The sequence below is a fragment of the Micropterus salmoides genome, unplaced genomic scaffold (assembly GCF_014851395.1).
Source record: "Micropterus salmoides isolate LMB-PRFRI ecotype aquatic unplaced genomic scaffold, ASM1485139v1 Ms_hic_scaffold_11, whole genome shotgun sequence".
Lineage (NCBI taxonomy): Eukaryota > Metazoa > Chordata > Actinopteri > Centrarchiformes > Centrarchidae > Micropterus > Micropterus salmoides.
The window spans coordinates 33,050,917-33,070,460 of NW_024040152.1; the positions used below are offsets into that span (position 1 = coordinate 33,050,917).

The 19,544-nt window shown below is 39.2% G+C and overlaps 1 protein-coding gene across 1 annotated transcript in view; it reads left to right on the forward strand.

Moving 5' to 3' along the window:
* Positions 1-589: 589 nt before the first annotated feature.
* LOC119898141 (centrosomal protein of 162 kDa-like) overlaps positions 590-19,544 on the forward strand; it is a 35,167-nt gene continuing 16,212 nt past the window's right edge. Inside the window, 14 exon segments of the mRNA XM_038712317.1 lie at positions 590-695; positions 2,934-3,035; positions 3,430-3,565; positions 4,350-4,634; positions 5,397-5,543; positions 6,185-6,356; positions 9,095-9,174; positions 9,260-9,330; positions 9,695-9,725; positions 10,049-10,123; positions 12,876-13,079; positions 15,600-15,681; positions 18,032-18,302; positions 19,226-19,451. Of these exon segments, the coding sequence (XP_038568245.1) occupies positions 597-695; positions 2,934-3,035; positions 3,430-3,565; positions 4,350-4,634; positions 5,397-5,543; positions 6,185-6,356; positions 9,095-9,174; positions 9,260-9,330; positions 9,695-9,725; positions 10,049-10,123; positions 12,876-13,079; positions 15,600-15,681; positions 18,032-18,302; positions 19,226-19,451 (1,981 nt within the window). The 5' untranslated portion in view covers positions 590-596.

Genomic DNA, 19,544 nt, shown 5'->3' on the forward strand with positions numbered 1-19,544 from the left:
AAAAATTTAAATAAAATAAATAAATGAAACAGTAAGCGTGTGTGTGTTAAAAAAATATATATTAAAAATTTTAATAACTTAAATAAATGAAACAGTAAGCGTGTGTGTGTTAAAAAATATATATATTAAAAATTTTAATAACTTAAATAAATGAAACAGTACGCGTGTGTGTGTGTGTGTTTGTGTGTTGTGTGTGTGTGTGTGTGTGTTAAAAATATATATATTAAAAATTTAAATAAAATAAATAAATGAAACAGTAAGCGTGTGTGTGTGTGTGTTTGTGTGTGTTTGTGTGTGTGTGTGTTAAAAATATATATATTAAAAATTTAAATAAAATAAATAAATGAAACAGTAAGCGTGTGTGTGTTAAAAATATATATATTAAAATTTAAATAAAATAAATAAATGAAACAGTAACGTGTGTGTATATATTAATAGACCTTTTTTTTTTAAAATAATTAATTGATTAAAAATAATAATGAAATTTTATTTAAAAAAAGACAAAAAAGGATTCAGTTTCTGTTTGTCTATTGGTTGTCCTCTCGTATGACGATTTTCCCCCCCTAGCCAATCAGGATGACTGTGTCACCCGGGTAATGTCGCGGGAACTGCCAGACACTCAAAACAACAAACCAAGGAGGGGGACGTTTCAACAAGTGTTCAGCTTGGAGAGCTGCCAAAGTCGAGTCTGTTATGTGAGTTATTTCGATTCAAGACGGATACGTGTGCGCTAATGAAAGTGTCGTAGGTTAGCATTCCCTTCCGACCAGCTAACATTACCAGCTAAGGGGATAAACATAAGTAAGCTGCTGTCGGCTGTGTCAAGTTTCTTGGAAAAACTCCGGAAGTAAGGCAGTATTTTCTTCAAAATCCAATTACTACACTGCCATTTATGCCACTGCAAGTGCCAAACTAGCATTTATAGCCAAATAGCCCCATCGCAATGTATTTCCATTAACTACGAAATCGTTTTAGTCGAAAATTGGGTGAAAACATCGTTTTAGTGGAGGGTTTTATTTTGACAGGTTTGCACCGGACATTGTAACTTTACTGGTTTACGCGAACTTACTGACAGCCAAGCTAGCTAACAGGCTCGCGTTGCTGTGGTTCAAAATGCCAACTCCTAAAGATTAACGTCAGGCTAAGACGCTTTTAGCGAGCAGCACTTTATTTTCAGTAAGAAATCTTCCTTTTTTTATGAATAATGTCAACATAACAGTCAGGTGAGCCAGTTCCCAGGCGCTCAGTGAGAGAACTTACACTTAACCTGAATGGAGCCATTGTTATTTATGTTATGGATTAACTGTTACACCTGTATTTCTGCTGCATCACAAGAGAGAGACTATATTTTAGCCAATGTATATCGCAGTTATAATGATCACAAGCTTGAGTATTGAGCTGTATTTGTCCTGGAGATCAGAATCAGCTTTAATTTGACTCAGGATTGTACACTGCTCACGATGTGCTTACTCATACAAAAATACCATATCACAATGATAAAAATAAAATAAAATACAATCAGACACAGACTTCAGTGTAGACAACACAAATATACACCCCATGAACATAAACAATGTGTGATATACAGGTACACATACATGTACACAGTACAATGGAGCATAGTGCAAAGGATGCTGGAATAAATAAGTATTTTGTGCATGAGTTATGACTTGAGGTAGGTGGATTGGTATACAGTATCTACAATATAACAGTATGAACAGCACTGAAATAGAGAATGGTTATTTCAGATTATACCATATTTGTGCTACAGTGCATTATATAGATTTATTCATCTTGTGATTAAGAGTTTTTTTTAAGGTTTAGACTTTCTTTGATAGTATTTTGTGTTGGTATCCACAATGAAAAGAACATAAGGTGTATATATACTATTCGTATAGGCTGTTCCTCCATATCACATATAGGCATTTTAGTGCTTAAAGTGTGTAATACTTTGAAATATCAATTACCTAAACAGGATTTTTTTTTAGTTTTCTGCAAATAAGGCATTTTATTACAAAGAGTACAACTTTTATTGAGAACCCTGAAATGATGAAAATTGAGAAAGTGCTGTTTTCAGCCATCAGACAAAGTGTCTCTTAGTCTGTTATAAGATGTTATGCGGAGTTTATTGGCTGCTAACACACAGGAGGTTTAAAGGGAATGGGAAAACAAATTCTCAACTACTATTGATGATGGGACATGGGAAAAGATTTGGAATCATGCTAAAAAGATTTTCACCCGAATGAAGGTAGTACAGTTTAAAATAAATAATAGAATACATATATCTCCTAATGGCAGACACTTCTTTAACCCTTCCCTTTCACCGATGTGTCTGTAATGTAAAGCAGAGGTAGGAACATTTACTCATTGCTTATGGTGGTGTGTCAAACTGCAGAGATACTGGTCGGAGGTGCTGAGGGAAATTGGGGTTATGGGATTTTTAAGTCTGATAACAATTTTGATATTTGAGACTTTTAAAATCCGAAAGCTGATATATTGGCCGATATTGTTTTTTCCCCCTTATTTTAAGAAACGCATGACATAAACAAAGATTATCCATAAAATGTTGTTATGTTGAGACCATGACATAATGCAGGATAATAAGAAACTATTTTTGTTGTTATAAATAGTACTTTGAACAAAAGTACAATAAAATATATCACGGTTTTGATAAATAAGAGTCAAATAAAACTATAGAAAAAAATGAAATTTGTGATTTGATATAAATTATGGAGTACTACTACTTATGAACATTAAAGTAAATAGTGTATGTATTGTGGGAGCCAGGAAAACAGAAACTATAAAATTACCCATATACTACTGCTGCTATTACTGTGTTAAAAATCCAATAAAAAAAGTGTGTAATACTTTTATTTTAAAATATGCTATGAGTTGTAATTACGTTCACAAAATTCTTTTTATCTTTCTGTCAGTTGTCTAGGTTCCCATTGGCTGATGGAGTGGACAGTATTACTATGACTCACAGACTGACCAAGGAGGAGCTGGATGAACAGTTTGAGCTGTTCTTGAAGGAGGTAATGTAACACTGTGGAGGAAGGTGGTGCTGTTCATGGATGATCCATTTAGGGTTGCATGAATCGCGCAGTATGGAAAGATGTGGATGTTGGATCTCACTGCCTCCTCAATGCATTCACACCTGTACTTAGAGCTTGTGATCGGATCTCCCAAGATGCATGCTAATGCCAGGCAAACTCTTAAAACCTACTTGATGTTAACTTCTCTCCTTGAAAGTACTGTAGTAGTTTTTAATTCTAAGCAACAGTCGAGCAGAGCTGAGAGGACAGCGGCTAGCCACACTGTCTATGCTACAATATTTCGAAGGACGCAACAAAAAAAGCGTGTCATGGTGTAACATACACAGTCTTATCCTGAAGGCATCTCTCTGACTTAAACCTGATTCTCTGCCAGTCTGTTTCAGATGACTCGGTGGATTTGTGCAGCTCTGACAAGCAGCCCGGTGCTCAAAGCAGTCAGAAGTCAGCCCAGAAACCAACGGTGTCTTGGTGGCAAGATGACGAACACAGCGTTGCCGGAACAGGGAGAGGTAATATTCGCCACGATATAACATCCATCACACCGGACATTTTAGCGTTCGTTAGCCTGGCAGCTTTCAGAAGGAGAACGTGGCTGCAGTTGTGTCTAGGTTCTGCTGTCCAGGGAGGAACTGAGAGAGGGTTTGGGCATTGGATTTTATAAAAGCATTTTACAGCGGGCAGTAATCAAATACCCATAAAATAGAGTCTGTAGTGAAAAAAGAAATACAGGTCACTGGCTTGCTGGAGGGGAGGGAGGAATTCCTCTTTTTTGGCTAGATATATGGCCATTCATTGCATATGTAAAAGTCAAGCTGCGGTTGATATGTAATATACTTGTACAGGAGTGAAATGTACATCACAATCTGAAATTAGTGCTCTTTGTTAAGTAGTCTAATGATACTTTGGATTTAAAGAGCCTGAAAGTGTATTTTCTCAAACAGCTTCTTTGTATGAGGAAGGGGTCCTACTTACATGGTGCTGACACAGAGAGGAAAATATGTGTACTTGTATTCAGCCAGCTTAATGGCTGTCCCAGGACAGTTGGTCAGTCTGTTCACTCCTTTGGAGATTTAGATGTTATGCTAATAGCAGCTAATGTAGCCTTGAGCCTCTAGTTTCAAGCAGAGATGAGGGGCGGTCTACAGAAGGCTAGTTTCTTTGGGAAACGTGTAGTCTCCCGTCTCACAATAAAAAGGTTGACCTCTTCAGCCCTTTTTTTCTACTTTCTTTATGTGATTCCTGCGGTTGCTAATGCAAAATCTTTTACCCTATTTTTCTTCTCGCTGTCTGAAGTTGTCAGTGCGGAGCCCTTTTATAAGCCGGTCCCAAAACCTCGCAGCAGTGTTCTGAATAAACTGGTTCAATTGGACAAGAACCTCAAAGGCACAGTTTTGAAGGTTTCCCAAACTGCGGAGAGACAAAGAACCCCATCTGATGACTCACGCTCTGACAGTCTGAGCAGTCCCACTCATGAAAACCTCCAGTGTGTGTCAGGAGAGAGGAGCCCTGATGAGTCGCACTCTCATGATACTCCAACAGCCAGCACTGGTAGTCCTTCCCAGGGGGACGGTGAAGATGGTAACTTCAACTCAAACCCTTTGGTAGTGCCGCATCAGTCCCTCAGCATTAGAGTGATAAACACTAGCACCACTAGTTCTCTTAGATTGTTGTCATCGTCTCGATCATGCTTTTAGTTTTTATTTTGTATGTTAAAGTTATGGTTTTCTTGCCTTCCACATAGACCTCATGACAAATAGTCATGTATGTTTGCTTACTGATCAGATATATCCAGATACTTCTTTCTCTCTTTGTCTCTGTAAATGGCAAAACAGCAATAATGAATATAATAATTAAGTTCACTTACAGAAACAGCCGACGACACTATGTGGCAGTATGGGGTCATATGTAGCAATGCACAGTGTATCATTTCTTATCTCTACATAAATAAGTCAATTGTTACATTTTCACCATTTAGCATGCAGTTTATTAAAGACTTAAACAAAAGCCACGAGTCAAGCAAGTCATGTTCACACTCACAGATGGGGAGAAGTGGGTACAGAGAGGAGAGGAAGCCCATTCATCTAGGTGCCATCAACCGTAATCACAATTAGTACCCACCTGCATGTGAGCTGTGTGTATATGAAGAACAGGCAGGCTTTAGTGTTAAATAGCAGTTTGCATAAGATTAAAAAGTACACTAAAATACATTTCGGAAAATATAATTAATAGATTATCTATTAACAGTTGAAACATAATCTCGGGTTGTTCAGGTAAATGTATGCGATGTGACCTGCATTAACTAACACGTTACTTTTGCTTTTTTATGACATTTTTGTCCAGGACTGGCGGGATCTGGAAAGTCTTTCAGGAAGTCTTTGAGGAAATCTCTGTCAATTCGAGAGGAGGATGAGGATCCAGGACGCGCTGGCTGGAAGGAAAAAGGGCCTGAAGCAGCTGCTCTCGTCAGAGAAAATACTGAGATAGAGGGTGAGTCTTGGACAAATGGCATGTCTTAAAGAGGTGGTATTATGCTTGTTGGCTTTTTCCCTCTCCTTTATTGAGGTTTGCAAAGTGAAAAAGCCCAAAGTCCAGCCCAAAGGGAGTTCCCATCTCCCACAGAAAACACTACTCTGAGCTGCCTGTTTACATAGAAAACAACAGAGGAGACTGTTTTGACTGACGTTACATGCTGCTGATGTGTGTCGCCCTTAAATGTTTGTTCATACAGAATGTTAGGCTTCAGTGGACAAAAGCTACAAGTCTTGTACTTTATTCACAGAACAGCTTAACTGCAACATGACTATGTGAAGTCTTCTGCATTCTAAGTTGTTGACATTTTTTCCCACAGTTTCTGAGAAAATACTGAATTGAATATGGAAACAAGAATCAGATGACCACTTGAAAATGATCCGATCATTAGACCTGAGTATAGACTTTTTGGATTGTGTGTTCAACCATAATATAAGAGCTTTTTTATGCTGTTAGGTATTCCAAATAGCAAGTCGTTTGAAGTATACAGCAGCCTTTAGCATTTCAGACCCTTTTATTAGGACTTTTACGTCCTGTGTCACAGTCACAGTTTCCACGCTTTCCACCTGTGATCTCTTTATACGTGTGCATTGACTCAGTGATGGTACCAGCGGTGAACACGACCGGTATTGGCCTGGACACTCTGGAGGAAGAAGAGGAGAAAGCCAGGTTCTTTGCCCAACTAGAAGCAGCTGCTTCATCAACTATAGATTACTCCAACCTGAACAGAGACCTGGACTCAACAAGTTCTACCATCGGCACTAACCTCAGGTATGTAGACGGCCGTGCTCTGATATAACGCAGTGTTTTCCATAGATGGATTTATTGGAAATTTAGTCCCTCCTCTCACTGGCTCCCTCTCTCTCACAAACACAGTGGCCGCTTTTATACAGAGTTCCCACAATAAAAGCAGAAAAGTGATCTGCCATTGTGTCGCATTCACTCATTCATACGTTTGCGGCATAATCCCGCAGCCATGTGGTCTTTCACATGGCGATCCGGGTTTCTGGAACCAGCTGCGTTAAAAAACATTTTTATGTGTAATACAACACTGGCATGACCGCTGCGGTCCGGACTCAGAGGCGGATCAAATCGGACCCCCCTTTGTCTAGCTATGTTCTTAACACAACGCTGTCAATCACTGAGACCAAATAACAAATAAGTTATTAGCGAGCAAAGCTGGCTAATACGGATGTTAACGTTAGAATACAGCTGCGTTGTGGAGGTGAGCATGTTGTACATAGCTGGTAGTCAAGATCAGCTGGTCCAGCGTCAAGTCCTGTTGTTTAAAATCCGTAGACAAAAACACAACATATTTAACACATGCACATTCAAATTTAGCCTAAGCACAAGCTGGGTACCAAACTTCAGTTCTACCAAGTACTGTACCAAGTTTTGATACCTGAAGTTAGGAACAAATGTCATAATAAATAATAATAATCCTTATTTGTAGAGCACTTTTCAAAAACAAGTTACACAGTGCTTTAACAAGTGTAAAGAATAATACAAAAAAACAAGATAAGAGCATGAAAAATTAATATAAAATTAGTGAAATACAATAAAATGAAAGGGATAAAATAGAGTCAAATAAGATCGGGAAAGGCTCTCCTATAAAAGTATGTTTTAAGAAGGGACTTAAAAGAGTTCACCGACTCAGCCGACCTGATTTCCTCGGGCAGGCTGTTCCAGAGCCTCGGGGCCCTGACAGCAAACGCTCTGTCCCCTTTAGTTTTCAGTCGAGACTCTGGAACAGACAACAGACCTCTGCCCGAGGATCTCAAGGTACGTGCTGGTGCGTATGGGACTAAAAGGTCAGAAATATAACAAGGCGAGAGGCCATGAAGAGCTTTAAAAGTGATCAATAGAATTTTAAAGTCAATTCTAAAACATACTGGGAGCCAGTGTAATGAAGCTAAAATAGGAGTAATGTGGTCATATTTCTTTGTTCTGGTTAAAAGCCTGGCAGCTGAGTTCTGGACAGTCTGGAGTCGATCAATAGATTTTTGGGTTAAACAGGTGAAAAGGCTGTTGCAATAATCCAGGCGTGATGAGATGAAGGCGTGTAAAATGGTCTCGGTGTCCTTAAAAGTTAACATAGATCGAATTGTTGCTATATTTCTAAGTTGATAAAAACATGATTGAACAAGCTTTGTGGTGTGCTGCTCGAAATTTAAATTACTATCAAACCAAACACCAAGGTTCTTTGCCACAGGCTTAATGTGATTTACTAGGGAACCAGCAGATGGCAGTATTTGATTTGCCATCTGCTGAGACCCGATGACCAGGATTTCTGTTTTGTCTGAGTTCAGCTGGAGGAAATTATTTGACATCCATTTTTTAACTTCACAAAGGCAGTTGTTAAGTGAACTCAGCATTCCAGGGTCTGGGGTCATCAGCATTATTGTCAATAAGCATGCCGGTGATTGGATGTCTAACATTGCACATCGTAGAGGCAGGCAGTAAAAGAACATTACATTATGTCCAGAGACAGACCAGCTGCTTATCTGCACAGAGGAGTGAACTTTGTGCTGCTTGTTCGCTAACCAGTACAGCTAACGAGTATCTGCTCAAGGCCGTTCACCACATCATCCACTGGGATGATGTAATAATGTTCCTTTCTATAGTTATTTATATTTTTTATATATTAATATCCTATACTACTAATTTTACTGTAATGTGCGATGTAATTTTCAGGAACTGTTTTGGAAGTCAAGGTATCGGTACCGATATTGTCAGTGCTGGGCCCCAATGCAGGATGGTCAAACCAGGCCTTCCCATAACAATCACAGTAACATAATGTAAGGTCAGTAGTGAATTAAAGAAGTGAAAGCACGCAGCTTTAAAATGACCAGTAACAGTGAGATGCACTGCACAATTAACACCTAAATGAAGGACAATACCAAGGCTAAGACGGGGATAGACGAGCCTGTTTTATTAAATCGCTGTCGGGAGCACCAAAAGACATTAAACCAGTGACAGTGCACCTTCACACATAGAAAAACATGTTCCTGTCGGTGACAATGACACATATGAAAAATGATAATGATCAGTGACAGTGCACTACATCGACATCATTGACATGAGTCATGTGAGTGAGTGAGCTAAAAACAATCTACTTGCTGTTGGCTATGTTGTATGTCATTTCCAGGAAAAGAAACACATAATATTACAATATAAAATGTGTTTTAAAAAGTACAAACTCAGGAATATAGCAAGTACTCACCCATCGTTTGAGTGGTTATGTCTCCAGTCTGATCTCCCAGCTGACAGCTACGTGGTTTGTTTTCATGTTGTAACAGAAGTGCATATTTAACAGATTCAGTGTGGACAGAGAGCGCCCGATGTTACACGTTGCAACACGATAATGACACGGTGAACACTGTGGAATTGCACACTAACAGATCCTTGCTTGCCTAAGGGGTCTCGGATGCAGTCTCTTTGCTGCTGCTATGCCTTTGAATACCAGGGTTGTGACTATAATATAATGAGGATTGATATCCTCCCTCCAGGAACGCTGAGGAAGCAGTGGAGCAGAGGGATGATGATAAAAAGAAAGCCAAAGTGACTGAGACTGTCAGAGAGTCGCCAGGTAACAGTAATGATGCCTTGTCAAAAATATCTTTGCTTTCTTTTTCTCTTCCTCTGTGTGTATCAATCAGGTTTTTCTCTCTCAGCCTTTACAGGCTCTCCACACTACAGTGAGGATTTTGAGGAAGAGGAGAATGGAAAAGACCCAGTGGAGGAGGTTTGTAGGGGGGATCTATAATTATTTAGCTATCAGGTGTTTTTTGATAAGGTTGGGAAGCCTCAACTAATGTGTGTCAATCACACATCAAAGTTGAGTGAGTTGTTGGAAATAAAACACATATTACTGTAAATTAAACTTTCTCTGTCAGACATGTAAATTTTGGTGGAGCAGTAACATGTGGAGAAGGAACATCTTTGGTCTGCACCACTAGTGATATTGGCTGGCTGGTTTCAGCGAACTGGGTCAATAGAAATTGTGGTGGCATTACTGAGGCTTTGTGCTTTGAGCTTTCTCTTTTTAATATGGACATATCACATCTTGCTACATGATTCAGTAATTCATACTATTATCTGTTTTTCAGAAATCTAAAATGTCTCCAATTCTAGCCAAAGGTAAGAGAAAATGCAATGATATTTCACTGAGGTCATGAGTGAGTGTCAGGAGGAATAAAATCTCAGAAGACTGAGGCAAACAAGCTGTACACAGACTATACCATTAAATAACAGAGCACCACAGTGGATGCCATGTTAATAATACTAATTATGGCCTCACTACCTACAAGGTGTAAGTGTTGGTAATCTCATTCAGTTTTCATTTAAATAACAGTTATTTAAATAACATTAAAATAACAGGCTGCCCACTGGATCAGTAAACCGTCCACTTATTAGTTCTTTACTTATATATGTCTCTCACTCTTTCTTAACTTTTATCTCAGTGTCTCTCTATGATTCCTTGGATGACACCAGTGGAGAAGACAAAAGAAAGGACACAGCAGGATCTCTGGACAGAGGTAACACAAACAAATAGGGTCAAGTGAGGAAGAGGAGAGTGCTATCCAGTTACATAAAAGGTGCAACAAATCAAATACCAGACAGCACACTTTCTCTCACCCTAACCAAGTCCTTAGAGTTGCTTAAACATTACCATAAAAGGAATCCGCATACTGTAGTTATTGTGAGTGGATGTTAGAGGAAAACAACTTCAGTCAACGAATTGCAGATACCTTCAGTATGGACATTGCAGATTTATTTACTTATTCTGTTGATAAAAACTAGAGCCCGACCGATTGTTTGCAGATATTATCGGCCGATATAAGCTACTTGCAGATATATCTGTGTCAGCGTTTATAACAGCCGATATATGACTATTAAAAAGAGAAACAGAGAGTCGGATCCTTCGCCCATGTCGTGAGTGTTGCATAGTTTGCCCACCAGAGGGTGCTGTGCAGCTCCTCTGTAAATGTTAACAACATTGCAGCACCACAGAACAAAACATCAGCTGACCGAGGAGCTCCTGGTAGCTCTCACAAACACAAAGAGTTGTTCATTTGTCACGTCAATTACAATTGACAATTAATTGAAAATTATTAAAATAATAATAAACTCAGCCCTTATCACTTCTCCTCTCCTGAAAACATTCATACCAGACTTGCTAACCGTCCTGTTTTTCTCTGCACTCTCCCGGATCACAGCAGGATGTTTCATGTAAACTTAAAGTAGGTGAGCGGTGGAGGATAACGTTACGCTGGCAGACGGGATTGTAGATTTATATCTGAAACAGTGCGGCACTTCGACTGAATGGTCCTGTCATTTCTCCCCAGTTGATTACTTCTAAATATTATTTAACAGAACTTACAGCAGCTAACGCTGCCCGTTGTTAAATTAGCCACAAAGCCATGTTTATCAGTGGAGGAGCGCTAACGTTGTTAATGAGTAGTTAAACTATAGTGTGTTTAACGTATTCCAAATGGATCTGCGAGCTGCTTGTCTCTACTTACAGTCGGTGTGTCAGAAATTATTAAACCAGATAGGACATGTAAATAAACGTGAGCCGAACAAGAATCTAACACGGCTTCCTGCCTAACAAAGTTCTCTAACGTTACCTCTTCTTTTGAATGTGAAACGTTAGTATGAAATCTCAAAGTTGCAGGTCCTCCTTGTAGACCGTCATTTAGTATTAGATTAATTCAACAGCAGCGTTTCCTCTGTGTCACTGTATCATAGACGACAGGTTATAGAGCCAGATGGCGGTGAGGAATGGTTTCTCGTAGCTTTGGATAGAATTAACAGTACTGTTAAAGGGATAAACGAGATGTGAATATGCTACATAGTAGAAAGTAGTCACTGTATGTAAAGTAATAACCATTTCATGACAAAAAATATATACATAATTTTTTTACCTATGTAGGAGAGCCCTGTTTATCATATTGGTATATGGTATATATGGTATTATTATTAGAGTAGTAGAGTAGTTTCTGTTTTGCTGCCCCCCACATTACACTATTTACTTTAATGTTCATTAGTAGTAGTACTCAATAACAAATCAGATATTTAAAAAAAAATCTGTAGTTTTATGCGTTTGACTCTTATTTTTCAAAATTGTAATAAACTTTGTTGTACTTTTGTTGAAAGTTTCTTTTTATACTGCATTATGTCATGGTATCTTGGTATGGTCTCAACATAACATTTTTTGGGATAATCTTTGTTTATGTCATTTGTTTCTTAAAATAAGGGGAACCAACAATATCAGCCAATATATCGTCGGATTTTAAAATCCTCAAATATCGAAATCGGTATCGGACTTAAAAATCCCATATTGGTTTGCCTCTAGTAAAAACATAACCATTGGTTGCATTTTGTTTCTCTCAAAATGTATTTGTTGTTAGAAATTAGTTAGGGATGTCCCCATCAAGATTTGTTGCCGCTAATCCTGATCCGAGTCATTTAATATTGAGTGTCTGCAGATACCAAGTCCCGATCCGATACTTGTATTTTCCTAGATAATACTGTTGCACAGTCACAATTCTACTACATTAAAGGTTTGTCACTTTCTGTCTGTCAGGGACCAAACGGTCAAGCAATGAGGAGAACAGGAGTTTTGGTTGAAAAAGTTTTTTTTACTTACCCAAAAATGCCTAACAACAGAAACCAAGAATTTAACATCCAGACCTATAAAAGAGGTCAACAAATATAACTATATTCAGAACAGCAAACAACAAAACAAACTGACCTAACTGAATGACACACAAGGGAACATATATAGTGGTATGGCCAAACCAATTTACACACAAGGGGGAAATAAAATGGCCGCCAACTACTACAAAGTAAAACAAACTAAACCCAACCCCGTCGTCGTTTCCATGGACACAGTGAATAAACAAGGCTGCGCAGATGTGAAAATGAAATGATTCCTGGAGAAGTATGGAATTTTGAAATGGAAAAAGTGTAGCAATCCTGCTTATTGGAGAAAGCGTTGAATAAAGATGCCTCAGTCATCCTCTTGTAAAACTATCCAAATCTTTTACACAACAGATATCATTCCATAGAGATTTCAGTCTTACTCGGGACTTCATCAAAATGTAAGCTATGATTTACTGTTTCTGTTGTTTGGGTTTTCTCACAATAAACCACTGAGCTTCTGGTTGTTTCTTATCAGACCTGGCGGGGATTTCACGATTGGTTGCAATTACCCCACAAGATCCTTTATTGTTTTATCTTGCATTGGTTTTTATACAGAGTATACTAAATTTGTTTTCTGTACAGGCCAGTTGTATGTGCAGAGTGGAGGCTCAGATATGGAGGCTCTTCATGAGGCCTACAGACAGATCCATGTTGTGGAAGATTCAGATGACCATAATCACCATTATTCATCTCTGGAAGAGAGGGGGAGGATCAACAAAGTTGCTTCACCATCGTCCCCTCAGCATGCCGGACAGTCTCTTGAGCCTGCTTCTACTAATCAATCAGGTCAGACACTACCATGGTAGAAACAGTATTTGGGAAATGGTAGACTTTCTCTGTCTGTATGTAAAATTCATTTGTCTAACTGGAGGAGTGATGCATCTGCAAAAGTTACATCCCAGTTAAGTGGCTGACACGTCTCTATTTAAAGATTGAATGCGTCAAAATGGTTCAACAAGACTGTTTCATTGCTATACCTCTAAAGCATCTGAGAAATGCCTCCATTTCTGAAATTTGGAATCGTTTACAGCTGTCAGTACCCACATTCACTCTGTCATGCTCTGGTCAATTCCTTAAAGAGGTGGTATTATGTTCATTTTCAGGTACCAGAACAGGTTTACAGGTGATTTTCAAAAAACACCATATTTTTTGTCATACTGCACATTGCTGCAGCTCTTCTTTTCACCCTGTGTTAGTGTTGTAGTAAAAGTGGTCTTAAGACCGGTCTTGGTCTTGAGACCAGTCTTAAGACCACTTTTTGATGGTCTTGGTCTCGTCTCGGACTCGACCGCATTTGTACTCGGTCTCCGACATTGAGGAATTGGGATTTTATTTCAAGATCATAACTTTGGGAATATCAATAAATTGCTTTTGAATTGTCTGCCTCTTCAAAAGGCATCATCTCCTCTGTTTGTACTTGTTGGCAGGTCTCCATCACTACATGGATGTTACTACAGGCAGTTGCAACATTGCCACTGCTAGTTGTTATGTAAACTGTCATTTCAACTAAAATTGGTTTACTGGTACATTTCAGACTTTTGTCTCTTAAAGCCGTGGTGGAAACCCCTGATAACACAGTGGTTTTGGTAAGATCATGTACAGGTGCTGGTCATATAATTAGAATATCATTTAAAAGTTGATTTATTTCAGTAATTCCATTCAAAAAGTGAAACCTGTATAATGTATACATTCAATCTACACAGACTGATATATTTCAAGTGTTCATTCCTTTTAATTTTGATGATTATAACTGACAACTAATGAAAACCCCAAAATCTGTATCTCAGAAAATTAGTGTGAGAATTAGTTGTGAAAAGGTTCAATATTGAAGAGACCTGGTGCCACACTCTAATCAGCTGATTAAGTCAAAACACCTGCAAAGGCCTTTAAATGGTCTCTCAGTCTAGTTCTGTAGGCTACACAATCATGGGGAAGACTGCTGACTTGACAGCTGTCCAAAAGACGACCATTGACACCTTGCACAAGGAGGGCAAGACACAAAAGGTCATTGCTGAAGAGGCTGGCTGTTCACAGAGCTCTGTGTCCAAGCACATTAATAGAGAGGCGAAGGGAAGAAAAAGATGTGGTAGAAAAACGTGTACAAGTAATAGTGATAACCGCACCCTGGAGAGGATTGTGAAACAAAAGCCATTCAAAAATGTGGGGGAGATTCACAAAGAGTGGACTGCAGCTGGACTCAAGAACCACCACGCACAGACGTATGCAAGACATGGGTTTCAGCTGTCGCATTCCTTGTTTCAAGCCACTCTTGAACAAGACACAGCATCAGAAGCGTCTCGCCTGGGCTAAAGACAAAAAGGACTGGACTGCTGCTGAGTGGTCCAAAGTTATGTTCTCTGATGAAAGTACATTTTGCATTTCCTTTGGAAACCAAGGTCCCAGAGTCTGGAGGAAGAGAGGAGAGGCACAGAATCCACGTTGCTTGAAGTCCAGTGTAAAGTTTCCACAGTCAGTGATGGTTTGGGTGCCATGTCATCTGCTGGTGTTGGTCCACTGTGTTTTCTGAGGTCCAAGGTCAAGGCAGCCGTCTACCAGGAAGTTTTAGAGCACTTCATGCTTCCTGCTGCTGACCAACTTTATGGAGATGCAGATTTCATTTTCCAACAGGACTTGGCACCTGCACACAGTGCCAAAGCTACCAGTACCTGGTTTAAGGACCATGGTATCCCTGTTCTTAATTGGCCAGCAAACTCGCCTGACCTTAACCCTATAGAAAATCTATGGGGTATTGTGAAGAGGAAGATGCGATACGCCAGACCCAACAATGCAGAAGAGCTGAAGGCCACTATCAGAGCAACCTGGGCTCTCATAACACCTGAGCAGTGCCACAGACTGATGGACTCCATGCCACGCTGTATTGCTGCAGTAATTCAGGCAAAAGGAGCCCCAACTAAGTACTGAGTGTTGTACATGCTCATACTTTTCATGTTCATACTTTTCAATTGGCCAACACTGAATTTGGGATTTTCATTAGTTGTCAGTTTTAATCATCACAATTAAATGAAATAAACATTTGAAATATATCAGTCTGTGTGTAATGAATGAATATAATAACCAAGTTTCACTTTGTGAATGGAATTACTGAAATAAATCAACTTTTTGATGATATTCTAATTATATGACCAGCACCTGTAATTGGGGAGAAGGCACAAGTTCAGCTTACCAGCCTTCAGTTGTCCAAAGGTCACAGTATTATGGGCCACATCCACAGCGCTGAAGTGTTTACGAATGCCAAGCTCATGACAGGACTAAAGTATGTTGAATCATTATTTTGTGTGTATCTAGAGTTACCCACCGCAGAAGAGTTGATGAGACCCATCCGGCCAGAGATGGACCATATCAGAGGCTTCACCCTCCAGCCTGTCAGGTAAGGACTGGAAAGTCTTACTTGCAATCATCCAAAATGATGAAATCTCAAAACATAAAGAGACAGTCAGTTGTTTGTTTATTATTGTTATTAATATTTTTAAACCTTTAGTTAAGGTTAAAAAAATATATTATTTTGATTGTTCACTGGTTGTACTGACTGTTGCATGTAATGTCTTAGACTTTTGGGGACATTGTGCATGTAACCACAGAAGTCTGACATTTTTTGGTTAGTAGTTCATTAAACATTTATTTATACAGTGTCATCCAATTGGAGTGTTAATCCTTTGTATGCAGCACAAACACCTCAGAAGTTTACATCAAACAGAATGAAACATATTAAATCATGCAGTTATAATAAAATAGAAAAATGAGAAATGGTAAAAGAACAAATAAGACATGACATGAGCAATAACCTATTGACTCAAATACAGCAATATGTGTGGCCATAGTTATGGAGAGTTGTTCTAAAATATAATTAATTATTGATGGTAGAGCAAGAATTTAAATATCACTATAGATATTTTTGTGTTACCAGATCAGGTAACAAAAAAATACTGGCTGACATGTAATTAACAAAAATATTTATCATCTACCCACCTCACTCGATACACCGGAACATACACACAAATTTTGTAAACCACCTTAAGGGCCGACACGCCGACCATTATAAAGAATTTTGAGAGTTTGGGGACAGCTTTAAACATCACCGCAGCGTTAAACAAGATGTCCCAGAACACTGTTGTTGATAGGTGTGGTGTCCAGTGGTTTTCTCCACAGCCATTTGTAATTCTCAAAGCTAAGCTAATCCTCCTCAGAGTTTTTAAGGCTGAGGAATCTCAGACAGCAGATTTTCAGTTGATGGGAAAATACTTCAACTATGGTCTGAAGTAAATTAACTTAGATGCTGTTGTGCTTAACACACAGTGCTCTTATCTAAGAATAGATCATTTAGTTATGGCTAAAGATTCAGACAATGAGTTCTTGTAACAGAGGAATTGAGCTCTTTCATGGATGCCCTTATTCGTGAAAAACGCAGCACTCTCTCCCCTGTTCTGGCTATAATTTGGGAGGTATTTTCCACTTTGACAGTTGAGGTTACTGATACACAGCCGTCTTTCTCTGCCCAAGATTCTAGGACAGGTGTGTTACCTAAAGGGAGGAGGTTAGAGGAAATTTAATGGACAATGTCCATTTACTGGAAAGAGAAGAAGAAGATGCAGACACAGAACTCAAAAATGAGTTCACACAATAAATGAAAAGATGCCTGAACCCAGTGCTGAAGAGGACCCACTCACACAGTGGAGGACAAATGAGAAAACTTTTCCTTACCTTGCCCAGTTTGCTATTTGTGCATCACTGCTTAAAGCTCAGCATCATAACGTGTATTTAGTACGTCAGGGCTCATTTGTAGTCCAAGACAGACACGACTTCCAGAGGAGCACGTTGACATGCTGGTGTAGTTAGCAAAACATGTGAAAGTTGCAAAACACTTTAGAGTACAGTAATGGGTGTCACTCTCACTCTCCTCTGTGAAGCCCGTCTGCATATATAACAGTAGTGATTTCTTCCATTAGATTTTCCTTTATTCACTTGTTACTTGAAAATACATAAGACTGCACTGTTTTGTTTCCACTTGCTCTTTAGTGCCTTTTGAATGTGTGGCAATCTCAGAGGCATTTGAATAAGTGTGCTACCTCAAGAAGAATATTGTTTTAATTAATATAAAATGTTTTAAATATTGTAAATGTACAGTAACTCTGCTCTGTTCTCTGCTACTAGCCACGAAAAGAAATGTTGTACATCATTGTAATGTTATAGCCATGATATATTTATATTTATCTTTCAATAAAAATCAAGGATTTTATTCCTTCACTGTTGTGTCAATTTTCCCCTGAGGTATTGAACATTTTTCAAGGATTGTATCAAAGTTAGAAATTCCAGTCTTGTGACAACCCTACACTCTACAATAAACATCAGACACATATACCAAGTGGCATTTGCAGACATTTGGAGCCCGTATGTTGTCCTTACACCATACCACTCCTGTACACCATGTTGAATTTTCCTTATTTAAGGATAATTATTAAAGGTCTCTCCTCCCTGTAATAGCTCTTTAAATTTTTACCAAGCTCAACAACCTTTTCTTCTCTTTGCTTTCAGTAAGTAGCTAGGTTTAGGATGTGTTTAATACTTGAGGAAAGCCTTAAAGCAGAGGGAAACTCTTAGTCTAGCACGCTCAAAAGTGAAAAAGTATGCATTCTCTAAAATACAAACCTGGATTTAGTTCACAGCAAGTCACAACGCTAACAGTAAGTTTTAGTGTGTTTTTCTATATTTTCTCATTACAGTGCTGTAGAACGTGACAAAGAAAAGACATCCCACTACACTGAAAGAACGTTCCCGGATCTGACTTCCCCAGAGACACAACTGAAGCAACTAGGAAAAGCTGACCACGGTGCAGAGATAAAGGGAGCCAGGGCTTTGATTAGCCACCCTTCCAGCTCCCCAGACCCTCCAAACCACAACCTGACATGGAGCATCAGACAGGAAGTGGAGAGGCTGATGCAGGATCAGAACAAATATTCATCCTTTCAGGCTGGCAAAGCCAAGAAACAACCGGTGAGGCAAACTTATCTCCATTTTGGCAGTATTTAGGTTAGTTGTATCAGGCAGACCACTTTAAAGAAACCGTTCTCTCAAAAAGACACAAGTCATAATTTAACATTTGTAAGGTAAGTGGTGGTGTCAGATCCAAAACATCAATGGCTAAGCTGTAGTGGTCTGCTACTACTGAAACAAAGTGTGATGTTTACACAAGTGTTGGTCTATATATTCTTACAGATAAGATTATATATTTAAGTAATTATGTATTTTAATTGAACTGGCGACCTGTCCAGAGTGTACCCCGCCTATCGCCCGATGTCAGCTGGGATTGGCTCCAGCCCCCCCGCGACCCTGTACGCAGGATAAGCGGTTGACGATGGATGGATTTTAATTGAATTATGTTTAAACCATACAAATGTGTTTCAATGATGTAATATGATATTACCTGAATATCCAAAGATTTTAGCAGTTATCAGCATCAGAAGATACACACCTAATACACTGAAGGGGCCTTTTATTGTGGCCAGCCTAAGGCCTTTTATTGTGGCCAGCCTAAGGCCTTTTATTGTGGCCAGCCTAAGGCACACCTGTGCAATCCCCATGCTGTCTGATCAGCATCTTGATATGCCACACCTGTGAGGTGGCTGGATTATCTCAGCAAAGGAGAAGTGCTCACTAACACAGATGTTGACAGATTTGTGAACAATATTTGAGAGAAATAGGCCTTTTGTGTACATAGAGAAAGTCTCAGATCTTTGAGTTCAGCTCACGATGAATGGGGGCAAAAACAAAAGTGTTGTGTTTATAATTTTGTTCAGTGCATTTAGCATGGGGATGGTTAACCCCTCCAGCACACTTCTGTTGTGAGCCTCATTTTGTTCCATGTTTTTTAACACACTATTGTGTAACCATGATGCATCATGGGCATTTTTCCACAGTTGTCCCATGGCGCCACTATTTCTCATCCCTCTACATCTTCAGTGAGGAATACCACTATGGCTCCTGTGAGAGGCCGGAGAGGGGGTGGGAGAACAGCAGTGACTTCCAGGTCGTCAGGGCTGAATAGAGCTGCTGCTCCGGCCAAATCTTCTGTATCCTGTCCTCTGCAGCGTCCACGACAAAAAGCCACATTTACAAAGAGCCAAGAAAAAGATGACCACACAGGTTATTAGTAGCACTCACTCATTACTGCCCAAGGGTCTGTGTCTCTCTGATGATACTGCTATTAAGTTGACCTTCATGATACAAATGCTACAA